Raw genomic sequence first — 16,029 nt, 5'->3', positions numbered from 1 at the left:
TTTTTGATGGTCTTTCTAGGGTCTTCAAAGGGTCCCCAATGTGGTCTCTATACCAACCCTTCCGCGTAATCATCAATCCAAAGATTGACTTTAACATGATTCTCCTTGAAACGTCACTCAAGAGTTTGACTGCCATGTTGAGATGTTGAAATGTTTCTTTTAACTATGTTTATTACAAACCTTGTCCAGTTTTTACCAATATTAGTAATATAAAATCACACAGAAAGTACCATGCAAAGTTTGGTACTGAGATCCGTGCCGAATTGACACAACCTTAACAAGGACAACCAAGAACGGGACGTGAAGTCATATCTCAGCATCAATTTGGCCTATTGAAATGTAACTTAAGCTGTGTTCCACTTGTGTTTTTTATGCCCTCCCTTCACTAAGTTCCCTCCATCTCATTGACTTGGATTCACGTCAGTATGTTGCACGAGTGCCCACTACTGGCAAAACCTGAACTGAAATATCCTAAACCCTCATAGAGTTGTTTGGGATGGGGGTAAATTAAACATGATCTCTGTCTCTTGTGTTTTTACAGGTACATGATGTTGATAGATGGAAAAGACGACGTCTATATGATCGACAGAGACAACTCTGTCTTTCAAATAGCCAACCTCGAGTTTCCTTTCCGGAAGGATCTTCGCATCCACCTTTCCAACACGCTTCTGGATGGGGTGAGTTATTAGATGTGTTGAAAGCTAGTTAATCAGGTTAGACAGAGAGGATGTGCTCTATTCCTACACTTAATGGATGCTCACAGGTTTGGTTTACATGAGGTAATAAGCCTGTGTTGTGAGCTAATGTATCGTTAAATGTTAAAGAGGATCTTGCTGTCTCATCATCTGAACATCATGAGCTGAACTGCAGCCTTGAATAGCAAGGCTGGGTTTCTCAATTAGAGGTTTAATTAGGCAGTTGATTAAGCAGTTAATTAAGATGTGTTGCACCAGTTAATTTTAAATATTTTCATTTTTAAACAAATTCATTCTGATTATTCACTATTGCAGTAAACAGTAAAATGTTATGATTTCGTTTCATTAATGAGTATCATCATTGCTTAACTTAATTATAGACATTGTACACCACTGTTCAAAACTTCAGGTCAGTAAGGTTTTTTGTTTTAAAAAGAAGTCTCTTCTGCTCACCAGAGCTGTGTTTATTTGATGGAATATGGTGAAATATTACAATTTAAAATAACACAAAGCTACATTTTCAGCATCATTACTCCAGTCTTTAGTGTCACATGATCCTTCAAAATTTCATATTTTAAGAGAAAACATGAAGTGAAAACTTTTCAGGATACTTTGATTAAAAGAAAGTTTAAAATAACAGCATTTATTTGAAAAATTTGTAACATTTGTAGTGTCACTTTTGATAAACTTAAAAAAAAGAAAAAAAAAAAAAAAAAAAGAAGTATATATAGCTGGGTAGTAACTGATTACATGTAATCTAGATTAAATAATCAGATTCCAAAAGTTGAGTATTTGTGATTAGATTACATTACATTTTAAAATATTCGTAATTGGACTACGGTTACTTTTTTAAGGATTACATAATGGCATATCATTTACACAATACCAATAACACAAATTATTAATAATTTATTGATTCTCCCTTTTTTCATCTTTCATTTTTTTTTTTTTTTTTAAAATAGCCTACTGCTTACACCCAATTTCTGCAAATTCACACAAAGACCAGTCATTTTTTTCATGTGGTGACACAGCAAATTGACCACTGATGTCCAAAAATCATTTCAGGTTTAAGAAGTGTTTTCTACATTGCATCAACTACTCATGAGCACTACTCTTGATTTTTTTTTTTTTTTAATTATTACTCTGTAGGTTATTTAATCATGTATTTCTGTATTTGGAAGGCTTTTGTCTTTCAAACACGTTAAACTGCACAAATTCACACTTTTTTTATCATCTGATCCTCTTTTACCTAATATATTTACTTGAAGTACCCCTGAGATTTTAAAATAAATATTTTAGTATCAAATGTTCATGTTCATTGGTTCTCTTACATTGGTTATAGCCACATGAATATGCAGGTAAACAAATAAAATATTAATTTGTTATAGTACATTTTTTATTTTGATTGACAACAAATGAAATATATTTTCTTACTCTTTATATTTTTATGTCAATATGTACAATATTATCGTATTTAAATCAAAATCTAGTAATCTAATCTGCCTAAAATGTGTGAATGTGTGGATAACAGGCTCAGAAGTGTCACAGCGGTAAATAATTCAAAAGCCATGAAAAAACGGTATCAGTTAATAGAACCAAATAAGCAGAATAAAAGATGAATGAACACTTATAATATGATGAGCGTGTGGCGTGGTTCACAGAGCGGCTGTGTCATGTGTTTTTGACCACTGTCCTGCATATTCCCAAAGCACAGTAATGATCAGCTGTCAGCGTTGTGAGTGTGAGCTCCTCCATCTCTCATTCCCATGCATGCTAAATCTGTCCTCTAATGTACCGCCAGTTCATGTCACCAGAGATGAGTCCCCTGATCCGTCTGTTTAATAATTGATGTATGTATTTATTATAAATGGAATTATATCTCAGAGGCCTGCTCTGTGTGCCTTTGCTCGGTCTTCCACTTTTAATTGTCCAGTTATGTCCGTTTTGTCCACAGCTGCGAGTTTGAAGATAATCCCTTACTGAGATTTCAATCAGAGTGAAAACGCAAGGATTCTCATTCAAGTTTAATTAATTTAAAGTTAAGTTAGATTTATCTTAAAATTAAAACCACAATTAAATTAACGGTTTAATGTGAATGTGATTATTTTAATTATTAGATGAATCATGACTTAAAGGAGAAGACAACTTCCAAAACAAAGATTCACGTAATGTACTCACCCCCTTGTCATCCAAGATGTTCATGTCTTTCTTTATTCAGTCGTAAAGAAATTATGTTTTTTGAGGAAAACATTTCAGGATTTTTCTCCATATAATGGACTGATATGGTGCCCCAATTTTGAACTTCCAAAATGCAGTTTAAATGCAGCTTCAAACGATCACAAATGTGGTTGTAAACGATTCCAGCCGAGGAAAAAGGGTCTCACCTAGCAAAGCGATTGGTTATTTTAATAAAAATAATACAGTTTATATACTTTTTAATGCCAAACGCTCATCTTGTCTTGCTCTGCCTGAACTCTGTTTATTTCTGGTTCATGACAGTTAGTGTATGTTGAAAAACTCCCATCTCATGTTCTCCCTCAACTTTGAAATTGTCCTATATCGCTGTTTTACCTTTTTTGTTAAGGGTGTTTGATCTTCTTTGCATGTTCACTTTGTAAACACTGGGTTGGTACTTCTGCAGTGATGTAGGATGATTTTGAAATGATTTTTGAAGTTGAGGGAGAAAATACGTTTTTCGACATACCCTAACTGTCTTGAGTCAGAATACACAGAGTTCAGAGAGAGAAAGACAAGACGGGCGTTTGAGATTAAAATGTATATAAATTGTATTATTTTTATGAAAATAATCATTTTGCTAGATAAGACCCCTTTTTCTCGGCTGAGATCATTTACAACCGCATTTGTGATCGTTTGAAGCCGCATTTAAACTGCATGTTGGAAGTTCAAAGTCGAGGCACCATATCAGTCCATTATATGGAGAAAACTCCTGAAATGTTTTCCTCAAAAAACATAATTTCTTTATGACTGAAGAAAGAAAGACATGAACATCTTGGAAGACATCATGTTTTGGAAGTGGACTTCCTTAATCTATGTTTAAGATAAATCTTTATTGCTGCAGGCCACTCTAAGAGGAGTTTGGTAGTGTGTATATGCCAAAACACTCAATTTAAACTTGAAATGACTGAAAATGTTGAAGGTCCAGAAGTGTGAGAACATCAGTGAAAAATGCCTTACAACTAATTTTTTTTAATAGTAATGTCTCTTTGATGTGTCATAGGTGCTTACTAACAGTGATTCCAAAGCAGCAGGTGAATGATCTGTTCACATCAAGAACAAAATGAATATTTGATAGACTGAACAAAAAACAAATGAATGATGGTACAATGGATACCTCTAATGGATGCCCAAACACACCTTTAGCTGTTCATCACTCTCACTTCACCATTAAACATAAAAAAGCATGAACTATGAAGTGTTGCAAGTGATCCATGCTGCTATTTTTTTTTCCTGTGCATTTATAAAGGTTTTTTTCCACAAAAATGTTTTACCAATGTAAAGGTCACTGATCAGTGTCGTCTGAGTACAGCTCACAGATCAGTCTTGATTCATTATTCATTACTCTCTGCAGCCTTTTCTTTGTATAAATCTGTTGAAAATACTAAATCTTTGAATATACGGGTTTAAATAAAAAGCATGACAGATTTCATTGTTCATTCTCAGACATTTGGACCCCATGTGTTAGCTTTAATGCTAAATATTGAATTTTTTTAATTACATACATCATGTTAATCTTTATAAGCTGGATTTATGGGCAATGTATCTGTATTTCTTATTGTCATCATGTTGTTTTGCAGGAGATGATTATCGACAAAGTGAACGGGCAGCCCGTCCCACGATATCTCATCTACGACATCATTAAATTTAACGTAAGTGCCTTTCAGTAAACATAACAAAAACACACGCCTGTTTTTTCTTTATTTAATTAAGAATCACTTTTGGAATTAGCACTAATGCTAAATTACCATGAGGTGTTTCATCCAACATTGAAAATCATGGCATCATTTATCATCCGTCATGTCTCTCCAAACCTCTATGACTAACTTTTGTGAATCACAAAAAGAAATGTTTGATGTCAGATACCGTCATCTCCGGAAAGAACTAAAAAGCACCATAAAAATATGATAAATGTTGCTCATATGACTATTTTACTCCCTCTCCGACTCATCTTCTCCTTCGTTTCAGCTCTCGGATTTAATACACGAATGTTACATAAAAAAATGCCACCTTTAGACACAGCAGACTTGAATTTATTAAAAATCTTCCGCTATATAATCTTCCTCTCAGCTGAATTGTTTTTCTTCAGAATATGTGGAATATATCACATACATCAGGTGCATATTTTGTTCTTTCTAAAGCTTGTCTATAGAAGTCACTATCAAAGTGCTGCATAAATATTCTACAGAATTTCTATTTGTAGATTAACATAGAGTTAAAGTAAATTAGATTTGTATAGCACTTTTTACAATACATAAGAGGAGCTTTAAGGTAAGTTTATTTATTGTTTACTTGCAGCATTAAATCATTCATAATAAGGAATGAGTATTAGGACAAAATAGGTTCAGCTTTGATTTCATATGGACTGGATGCTAATAAATTATGTTGTTCAGTTCATTTTTTTCGAATCATAATTCACATCCATCTTAGTTTTGGGAGGGAATGAGTATATCTTTGAATTTTCTTGCATCATTTTCTGCTCCTTGAAGTGCGGTATCCATCAAATAAATCCAGGCAATCACGTGGAACACAGTCTGCATTTGAGACAGGACGCTTGGATTTGTCTTGCTTGGTTACCATACTGAAAGGACCATTTTTCCAAAATGCAGCTCTGATCTGTCATTTTTTAAGATTGATGCTGCAGGCGAACCGTGTGTAAATATAGACGGCACATTAATTGAGCTTGTCCAATGATGTGCCGAAAGACTAATATTCAGTTCGGTTATAGGCCTCGAATACGCACTACGTGTCATCAGCTGAATTTATTACATTTTTATTTAAAATATGAGTATATTAGAGACTAATGCTGATGTTTCCTAAAATACTGTTTTGTGGAGCACTGCAGGACTTCTCATTGACAAACAGCATGCGGGAGATCCTGGAGTTTGCTGTGTTTAGATGCTCTGAGCATTAGTAATGCTGCCTGTCCTCGTTCTGAGTGTGTTGTGAATCGATTAGCAAACTAGAAGTGGCTGTGTCCCTCCACTTGCTCTAACTTTACTTCTCCTATGCAACAGAAAAATATCTTTTTAATTAGTGAAATACCATTTTGGCCTTTTTGAGTTTCAAACATTAAAAATAGCTGATGGTTATTTGTCCTTAAAAGCTTTATATATGGTACCATTCAAAAGTTTGGGGTCAGAAAGTTTGGAAACTTTTCAGCGTAGCGCTGAAACCATGTTGTAATTGTTAGAATAGTCACGAATGAGCGATTTCCACGTAAAACTGATAAGACCAAACCGTAAGTCAGGAATGGAGGAATGGTAGTACTCACACCACCTACAACGTGACTGGGGCTCACCCCAATCGATGCTGCAACGATCGAAAGTACAAAATCACTTAGAACTCCTAAACTGTCACTCGAAGACTCAAGTGTCTTATGTCGTTGGAATCCTTGGCTCATGTCAGACGAAACACCTCATATTCAACCAAGAGCTTGGTGAAATTTTGAGGTATTTTACATTTTTTTGTGATAGTCATAGTTTCTTGCACGATTGGAAACAAACCAGGGCAGAAAGATTCTCTGGAGAGTGAATATCAGTAACTCTCAAAAAGGTGAACTTTTGAAAGGGACAGGGCCACTTTTAGTTAAATGCCTATAACTCCTGAACGGAATGAGATATCTCCACCAAACTTGTCACACTTGTGTAAGAGCTCAAGCTTTTTCACAGAAAAAAATCACGGAGATTGGCCACTTGGTAGCGCTATAAGAGGAAAAAAAAACATAAAAATACCTAGAACTAGGTGACCCTTTGTCCTATTAACATTAAAATTGCTGTGCACGGTCTTGATCCAAAGAGCCAAAAGTGTCTATGGGGACATTTGCGTACAGGCCAATGAAGTTTGAGCCTCTGTTAGACAAAGTTACAAGATGAAACGAACGAAACTCAGTCAGCCTGTTTGACTCTCAGCCCCAAAGGTCTGTGAGAAATTTGAAAGACATCGGCCACTGCGGGCGGTGTGACATTTTTTGAGGGCTTAAATGAATTGTACATTGTCTGCACATACATATTCGTATCATAAGATAGACCTCCTCGTCCTGAACAACTTTGCGTTTAGAACCACTGCTGTCAATCAAATCATTTTTTAAAGTGCTCCTATGATGCCATTTTAAAGGTTGCTAATATTGTTGTCTCCTAAAACAGGTTTACATGTATGCAAGGTCAAAAAACACTTTAGTTTTCTCAAAAAAATAGATTTAATTTTACCTCATTTCTAATTGATTCATAAATGACTCGTGCGAAGCAGTTCGAAGAATCAGTCTCTCTAAACCCCTCCTTTCCGTGAGCCCTCACTGCTGTGATTGGTCAGATGGCACAGTCCTTTATGATTGGTCTACCGTGTACAGCGCTTGTTGAAAATGAAATGCCCATTGCCATAACTGAATGACGGCCCTGGATACTTGTCAGTACATAGAAAAGATGGCATTGATTTTACCTTACCAATTTGAGCCAAAGTCTGGCGATGAAACGGTTGAGGTTGCTGATGGACAAGTTAGCACGGACTACCATGGAAAGTGCTCAAAATTTACTTTGTAAGTAAATTCACTAAATTTACTATGTAAGTGAACCGAGCACACCTCCATGTTGTAAACTTCAACATTGTATAATGCATTACGCTGTGTAAAGTCATGCGCCACCCTTTATCATTACTCCAACTAATGAGACAGACAGACAGTCAAGCTGTCAGAAATTTTTAGACTCCAGTTTTTCAGACCCACAGCTGAACAACAGAACTACAGAAGCATGATTTAGCTGGTTAGCAAGACATGTACAGGGCTGTTACACAACTACATATTTTGAACAATTGCTAGAAAATGCATCAATTATTAATCATACTTACAGGTAGAGGTTCAAAGGAGCAAGCCGCTCCAAATAAACTGAGCACTGATTTATCTTTTCTTTTAAGAGCAAACGTTTGGTGAATCTGGCATTGTACTCCCTGAGATTGGAAAAGCAGTCATCAGTAAAATGACGGGAACATGACAAAAGATTGGAATTGTGCTGCTGAGGTGTTGTTGAAAAAAACTAACATTAACCACTGATCATTTGTAGATTAATCTTTTGGAAGTGAATATAAAACAAATTTACTCTCACAGTGTAGGATACAGTGTCTTCTCGACATGACGTAAACCACATGGAAATTTTACTGTGTTTGTGGGAGGGCAAGTTGGTCGCGACATAGAATGTGGACGGACATTATGCAAATGTGTTACTTCGTGACGTGCAGCCGTAACAGAATAAGATTAAAATTCATGATGATTGTCGTTCAGACTTCACAACTCTGCAGATAGTTTATGTTCACATACAGCTACATGACACACTGCATGAAACGTCATATTTGAAAAGGCATAATAGGAGCACTTTAAATGATTGAGAAGATGTGAAAAACCTACTTTTGCGAATTAGTCCTAGGTTTTTCGCTCAGTCCGGAAAAAAACACTGCAGTGCAATTCTCTGGACTTTCTAGGTCAATAACTATCAAAAACATGTTGAAATGTACCCTTTGGAAAGCAGAAACGGGGTCCTTTAGAAAAGGGGTCTGTCCAAATATACCCAAAAGTCTATAAAGCCTAAAGGAAAACTCAAAACTTCATGAAACCCGCTGATCACATGCGACAGGTGATTCTAAACAAGCATAAAAATTTTTAGGGAGATCAGACCACAGTCATAAATGTAATAATAAAAAAAACATATTTCTGTGGTAAATCACTGGATTTGACAAAAAAAATGCTTTTTAATAATTGATTTAGGTGACTACAGGCTTGTTAAATAATATGTAATGTCTTTTTTTTGGTAACACTTTAGAATAGGCAACACTTATTCACTATTAACTACGACTTTTCCCTCAATAAACTCCTAATTTGCTGCTTATTAATAGTAAGGTAGTTGTTAAGTTTAGATATTGGGTAGAATTAATGTACAATAAGGTCATGTAGAATAAGGCATTAATATGTGCTTAAGTAGTACTAATAAATGGTTAATATTCTAGTAATTTGCATGCTAATAAGCAACTAGTTAAGAAACCGTAAAATCAAGTGTTACCCTTTTTTCTTATGTGCGTAAATACCTACAGCGCTTGAACCCGGTAATCACTGCGTGCTTATCACCTGCGTGTATATATATGTTTTAATATACACTTTTAAAAGAAGTCTCTTCTGCTCACCAAGGCTGCATTTATTTGATTCTGAAAATACAATCAGAACAGTAATACTGTAGACTATTATTGTGATTTAAAATAAATGTTTTCTATTTGATTATATTTAAAAATGCAATTTATTCCGGTGATCAAATCTGAATTTTCAGCATCATACTTCAATCTTCAGTGTCACATGATCCTTCAGAAATCATTCTAATATGCTGATTTGCTGCTCAAGAAACATTTCTGATTATTATAAATGTTGAAAACAGTCGTGATGCATTTTTTAGGAACAGAAATCTTTAGTAAAATTATAAATGTCTTTACTGTCATTTTTGATCAAGGTAATGAATCCTTGTCAAATGCATCCTTGACAAATGTTTATACATTTCACATTTTGGTGTGTTCAATTTTGACACATAATTTGGCTAAACTAGAATTATTGAAATATTACAAAAAATATTATATTCTGTTTCTGTAATCTCAGTAAAAGACAAAACTGAATGAAAATGTTGATTGTCTAAATGTAAAGGACATTTTTGTCAAAACATGCAAGCGTACTTGTAAATGTACAAATGTTGTTGGATAATATAAAGAGAACAGTTCCTGTAATGTGAAGAAATAAGCGTGTGTTTTTGGACTTGTGTGGCATATGGTATGAAAGCAAAGGACCGTCACTTTACTCTTTCTTCGGCCAAGACTTCCTGGAGGTCTCATGAAGCCCCCTGCTGTTTTCTGGCCTGTTGCAGGTCTGTCCTGTTGGGCTTGGCAGGCACTACCGCACCACTGCTTTCTCATGAATCAGTGTTTCCAAAATTATACTTGCATCTCGCTTTGCTTTTTCATTAGGGATATTGCATTTGATATGGCATTTGTTCTCACAGATCTTCTTGATAGTCGTGTACCAGGTCACATTGACAGAACTGGCATTTATATGCAGATTTGATGTCTTTTAAATGTCTCTGTGACTCTTTTCTAAAACTTAGTGAGCTTCCTCCCTAGACAGCATGTTGAGGCTTCAAAATCTTGCAACACAGAGCCTGTTCCTCTGCCTTCTGAGTAGGGGTGTTTCACCAAGAAAGGATAGCAGTGGTGAATCAGGAAAATTCAAATGAGAAAATAATTGACACTACAAAAAAGCAAATATAAAAAATATGAGATCAAATAGTGAGTAAAACAGTCATTTTTCGACACCAGTTAAAATTTCAGAGGCATCTTATTTTCCTCCTGTGAGCTCTCTGCGTTCTCACTGAGGTCCTATAACGGATGTGAAGTTACTGGAGAGGAAGCGATGCTGTGATTGGCTGATGGCTCTGTCATACTGTCAGTGGAGTAATTGCTGCCAAAATGTTCTTTGCTAATGGTCCGTAAATTATCCTGAATGAGTCAAACTGAACAGATCTGTGGAAATGAATGGAAAACTTAAAACATTAACAAGTCACCCACTCAGATACCACTGTTTTCAGTCATGTCTGAATCAAAATAAACATGTTTTGAAGCCAGTTTTTTGAGCACTCAGCTCAGTTAAACTGAAAGCTGCCCTCCCGTGCCTGTGGCCCTCAAGACACCTGTGTTTCTGAGGATATTATGGGTAATAATCCAAAAAGACAATGACTATTATATAAGTGTTAAAACAATAACACTTCAATGCCTTAAAGGGATTGTTCACTCAAGTTGTTACAAACCTGCATGAGTTTTCTTTCTTTTCTTGAAGATAAAAGAAACCGCTTAGAAAATGGTTGTAACCGAACAGTTGTTGGTCCCTATTGACTTCCATAGTATGGAAAAATACTAATAATACTATGGAAGTCATTAACTATTTGGTTATCATCATTCTTCAAAATATCTTCTTTCAGTTTTGGAACAACATGAGGGTGAGTAAATGATAACAGAATGTTAATGTTTGGGTGAACAGTTCATTTAATATGTGAGGTGTTTTTTTTTTTGTTTTTTTTCTGTTCGCCTAGTCAAGCCAGTAATTGATGAATATTGGAAATAGCGACTTTTATTTATAAAATAGTATTTTTATTCATAAGTGACACTAAAAAGTTTTAAATAAAGTAAAATTTAATTTCAAATGTTCTTCTTTTGAACTCACAATATTCCACAAAAACACAGAAACATGACACAGAACAACTGTTTTCAACACTGATAATAATCAGAAATGTTTCTAGTGCATATTTGATTTCTTAAGGATCATGTGACACTAATGACTGGAGTAATGATGCTGAAAATTCAGTTTTGATAACAGGGTAAATTACATTTTACAATTTATTTGATTACAGAATTACTGGTTTTACTGTATTTTTGATCCAATAAATGCAGCCTTGATGAGCATAAACTAATCTTACTGACCCCAAACTTTCGAATGAAAATTCATTAAGAGATACACTCCTACGGTTTACTCATATTTTGTATTAGGAGGTGCCTTTATAAGTTCTAAGTGATATGAACATGGGGTGGGTTGACAAAGGACACCGAATCAGAATCAGAGTCAGAATCAAACTTGAGTCATCTGCACATGAGCAACATCATGGAGAGCATAAGAGTATGTGCAGTGCCACAAAAATAATGATGGGTTTAAAATCATAGCATCATATTAGCTTACAGAAATACTTAAGGGCGATTTAAACAGAATACACTGTTGCATTTAAATATGTAAGACGTGGGGAAGTTGAATGGGAAATAAAAGTTTGGTCAGGCTTTATTTTAAGGTCCAGTTCTCTGTATTAACAAACCATTAACTACGACTTTCACCTTAATAAACTCTGAATTTGCTGCTTGTTAATATTTAGTGAGGTAGTTGTTAAGTTTAGGTGTTGGGTAGGATTAGAGATGTAGAATATGGTCATGCAGAATATGTGCTTTATAAGTACTAATAAACAGCCAATATGTTAATAATAGGTGTGCTAAAAAGTAACTAGTTAATAGTGTGATGTGGACACTATACTAAAGTGTTATCAAAAGTTCTTAAGATTTTACCTTGATGTGAGACAAGCACAACAGTCAAAGGTGTTCTTCTAGTGTTTACATAGAAAACAATGGAAACGCAGTGCAGTGGAATACTAAAACACATTCTGTTTGAACATCTCAAGACTCATTAAGACATTTTCATAATTTTAAGGATATTGTTGCTTGAGTATGCTACTTAATTGATCAAAAATACAATCAAAGACATTGGTAATTGGTAATGATGAATATTACTATTCAGAATACTTTATTTTATAATCCAATCTTTCCCTGTGATGGCAAAGCATAATTTGTAGCAGCCGTTACTCCAGTCTCTTAAGAAAACATTGTATCATCTCACCCTTAAGGAATCATTAAAATATGCTAATTTGGTACTGTGGTGCTTAATATTAGCACAGTTGAGGATGGTTGTGCAGCGCAAGAAGATTTTTTTGAAGAACAGAATTTATTTGAAACAGTCATTTATAATCAGCCTTTGATTTGAATCAGTTCAATGCAGCCTTGAAGAATTGGTTTCTTTCAGCAACTTCACTGTGCTTCTAAACTTGAACAGTAGAACAACAGAAACACTGGAATAGAGAAAACAGTTAAAAAAAAAAAAAAGAGAAGACAGTTTAAAAAAATGTTTACATGGCTAGCAGGTTACATTTTAGAGCTTTTGGAAGCCATTTGTTCATCTTAGCGCAAGTAACAATTTGTGCACTTGCTAATGAATTTGATGGATTTTATGGCCTGGTACAAGCCATTACGGGTGCACTCGGTCACTGTTGGAGATGGTAAAATTCCAGATGAATTAAGCTACTAAAATATCTCTTCTTGCTGTTGCTAGCATCACTATCACATAGAGTGTTCCAGATCCTGACATAGTATCCTTTTGTTAACATTATCAGTCTTTGCAGATACTGCTGATTATGGAAAAAACAATGCACATACTGGACACGTGCACTAACACAGTGGTGTCATGCTGGCTAATTTTATTTATTTGTTAAACCTTGGTGTTTCCCATGAGAGCACATGCACTACACACCGTGTTAAATACAGTGCAGAATAAACTTTTTGCTGCTTTAATTACTGATATTGGGGTAAGACAAATGGGAATTTACTAAATTCCTTCAAAACTGGTAATTGGGGAATATTAATCAAATTAAAAGTAAAAACTAGTTACTGCTTTTTATCTCTAAGTAGCTGCCTGAAAGCGAAGATTAACACAAAGTAATGTCTAACAAACAAATCATTTTAATTACAGGCCTGAGCTATCAAATTTAATTTCTAATATTTTTCTTTGTACCTGTTCATGTTGTCATTGCTGTTAGCTACTCTCATATATTGCAGAAAACTGAATCGATTTAAATAAAAAGCAAGTATTTGTGCATATGTATTAAACTTTGATTTTATATATATATATAATTTTTTTCTTTTTTTTTTTTCTTCTGTTCTCTGTCTTGACTTGGACTAGACCCTCTTCTGGTTTTAGTTTTGACTCTGAATCAACCCTCTTCTGGTCTCTGTCTTAGCTCACTTCTTGTCTTGGTCATGATTAGGACTCTTTTGTTCTCTTTCTTGACGCAGACCCTTCCTCTTCTGGTCTTGATCTTGGTTTGGACTAGACTCTCTTCTGGTCTCTTTCTTGACTCAGGCTAGATCCACTTCTGTTCTGTGTCTTGACTCAGACTTATTCCTCTCCTGGTATTTGTCTTGACTCAGACTCAGTAATGTACTTATTTTGGTCCTGACTCAGGCTCAACCCTCTTCTGGTCTGGATATTGGTTCGGAATAGATTCTTTTCTGGTGTCTATCTTGACTCAGACTAGAATCTCCTGGACTTTGTCTTAACTTAGACTTGACCATCTTCTGGTCTTGGTCTCGATTTGGGCTAGACTCTCTTCTGATCTCTGTCTTGACTCAGATTTGACCCTCTTCTGTTCTCAGTCTTGACTCGGACTTGACCCTTTTCTGGTCTTGGTCTCGAATAAGACTCAACCTTCTTATGTTCTCAGTCTTGATTCAAACTCGTCCCTCTTCTGGTCTTGGTCTTGACTCTGAAATGACCATTTTCTGGGGCCAGTTCCTTAAACACGGTCACTATGTTAAATCTGTGTCTTAAGAACTAGTTTGACCAACCAAATTAGACGAAACTACCCTTTCTAACTGACTTTAAGACAAAAAATCTTCTGGTCTCACTCTTTCCTCTGACTTGTTTCTCTTTTGGTCTTTGTCTTGACTCGGACTCAACCTTTTTCTGGCTATGGTCTTGACTTGGACTGAACCCTTTTTTTGTTCTCAGATTTGACTCTGCTTTGACCCTCTTTTGATGTCTTTCTTGACTCAGACTTGACCCTTTTCTGGCCTCTGTCTTGACCTGGTCTTAGACCCTCTTCTGGTCTCAGACTTGACTCAAGATCAAACTTCTTCTGGTCCCATTCTTGATTCAAACTTGACCTTCTTCTGGTCTTGGTCTTGACTTGGACTCAGCCCTTATTTGACTCAGACAAATGAACTGGTCTCAACTGCAACAGTATGCTTTATCCAGACCCTTGACTTACTGAATAAAATCTATTTTGTAGCTTATTCTGACTGAGAACAACCCACTTAGACAGGAAGACATTACCTCAGTGACATGTAACACAACCAACCACAGTTTGCTTTTTAACTTTTAGGGATGGTTTAATCTGAAAATGGTAAAAACTTCAGTAACGTACTGTTGTGCTGTGATGACACAGTTTAGGCTTGTTAATGTAATAAAAACTGATTATTTTACAGACAAATGCTACATGTAGACAGCAAAGCATAGAATACAACATTTATGGATATCTAGTGTACTGGCTACTGAGCACCTCAACACCCCTTGATATTTTGGGCTGGACTAGAGTCTTCCAAAACTTCCACCTCCTTAAACTGAGAATTTGCCCCACATAGATCTTATTGGACAGCCAGCGAGGCAGAGACATAGCATCAGCTTTTGCCGTGATTTGCCATCTGGCATCTAATCTTTTAAGGCTCAGGGATGCTTTCCATTCTGGTGTTCAAACACAATGTCTTTGCCTTTAAACACACTACATGGCACTAAACACCCCTCATTCTGCTGTATGTTAAGTCATGAGCTTTAGAAGAAGAAATAGAGGAAAAGCTGATTTGGGAGGCACAGATGTCTGAAAATAGTACCGGGGTCTCTTGTGGTAAGTGTGTTCAATGCGTCAGTGGTCAACACGCACAAAATGCGCCAAGGCTCCCGTGGGGCCCAAGCGGTCCGCTTGTACTGTGGGGGCCTGGGCGTTCTGCTTCATTTGGCAGTCTTGGGCCATGCAACATGAGGTTTTGGAGGCTCCCAGCAGAACTCAATGAAAAGCACTTATTTTAAAATACTCAAGCACTTTGTGTTGTCTTTGTGATGTAGGCTCAAGGTTTCCTACCGATTCTTACATTCTCCTCCTGTAGTGATGATTTGCGGCTTCTGGGATGTAGAAGAAATGAAAGTTGGTAGTCCTATCTTTTATTTTTCATATAACTCTACAGGATGTATTTTGCCTGCTGTTAGCGCTATTTTCATGCACTGTTGGAGTTGTTTTAGCTCCTGCTTCATTAAAGGAACTATGCAAATGAAGTAACAGCGCAAACACGCCCAAGAAATTTGTGCTGAACGTAAATTGCACAACACAATTCCTCATCTTTCTGGTTGTTTCTGAATACTAGGTTGTTGGGGATGCAGCAGACTAACTTGTCAAACAGTTTGATGTTTCTGTGAGGCTTTCGTTTCAGCTATACTTCAGATTGGATATATTGAAGAAGGTCAGTGAGATTATGTGTGGACAAAGTCAGATGACAGTATGTGGTTTGCAGGGCATTTGTGTTTGCAGCAAAATGCTACTTTATTAGATGGTGTCAAAACTGCAGTTGTTCATGACAGATGTGTTTGCTTGGTTCTGCAGAGCTGTCATCAGATAATGTGACATCTGAAACCTGCTCTTACTGCTTCCTACTGCTGTTTACAACC

General features: G+C 35.9%; 1 protein-coding gene across 1 annotated transcript in view; it reads left to right on the top strand.

Annotated features, from left to right (window-relative positions):
• rngtt (RNA guanylyltransferase and 5'-phosphatase) overlaps positions 1 to 16,029 on the top strand; it is a 152,146-nt gene that overhangs the window by 51,445 nt on the left and 84,672 nt on the right. The window contains exons 9-10 of the mRNA XM_051104502.1: positions 542 to 677; positions 4,511 to 4,582. Of these exons, the coding sequence (XP_050960459.1) occupies positions 542 to 677; positions 4,511 to 4,582 (208 nt within the window). The remainder of the gene's footprint in view (positions 1 to 541; positions 678 to 4,510; positions 4,583 to 16,029) is intronic.

This window comes from Labeo rohita, unplaced genomic scaffold (assembly GCF_022985175.1).
Source record: "Labeo rohita strain BAU-BD-2019 unplaced genomic scaffold, IGBB_LRoh.1.0 scaffold_73, whole genome shotgun sequence".
Taxonomy (NCBI): Eukaryota; Metazoa; Chordata; class Actinopteri; order Cypriniformes; family Cyprinidae; genus Labeo; species Labeo rohita.
Note: the sequence above shows the minus strand (reverse complement) of the source record. Positions and strands in the feature narration are given on the sequence as shown.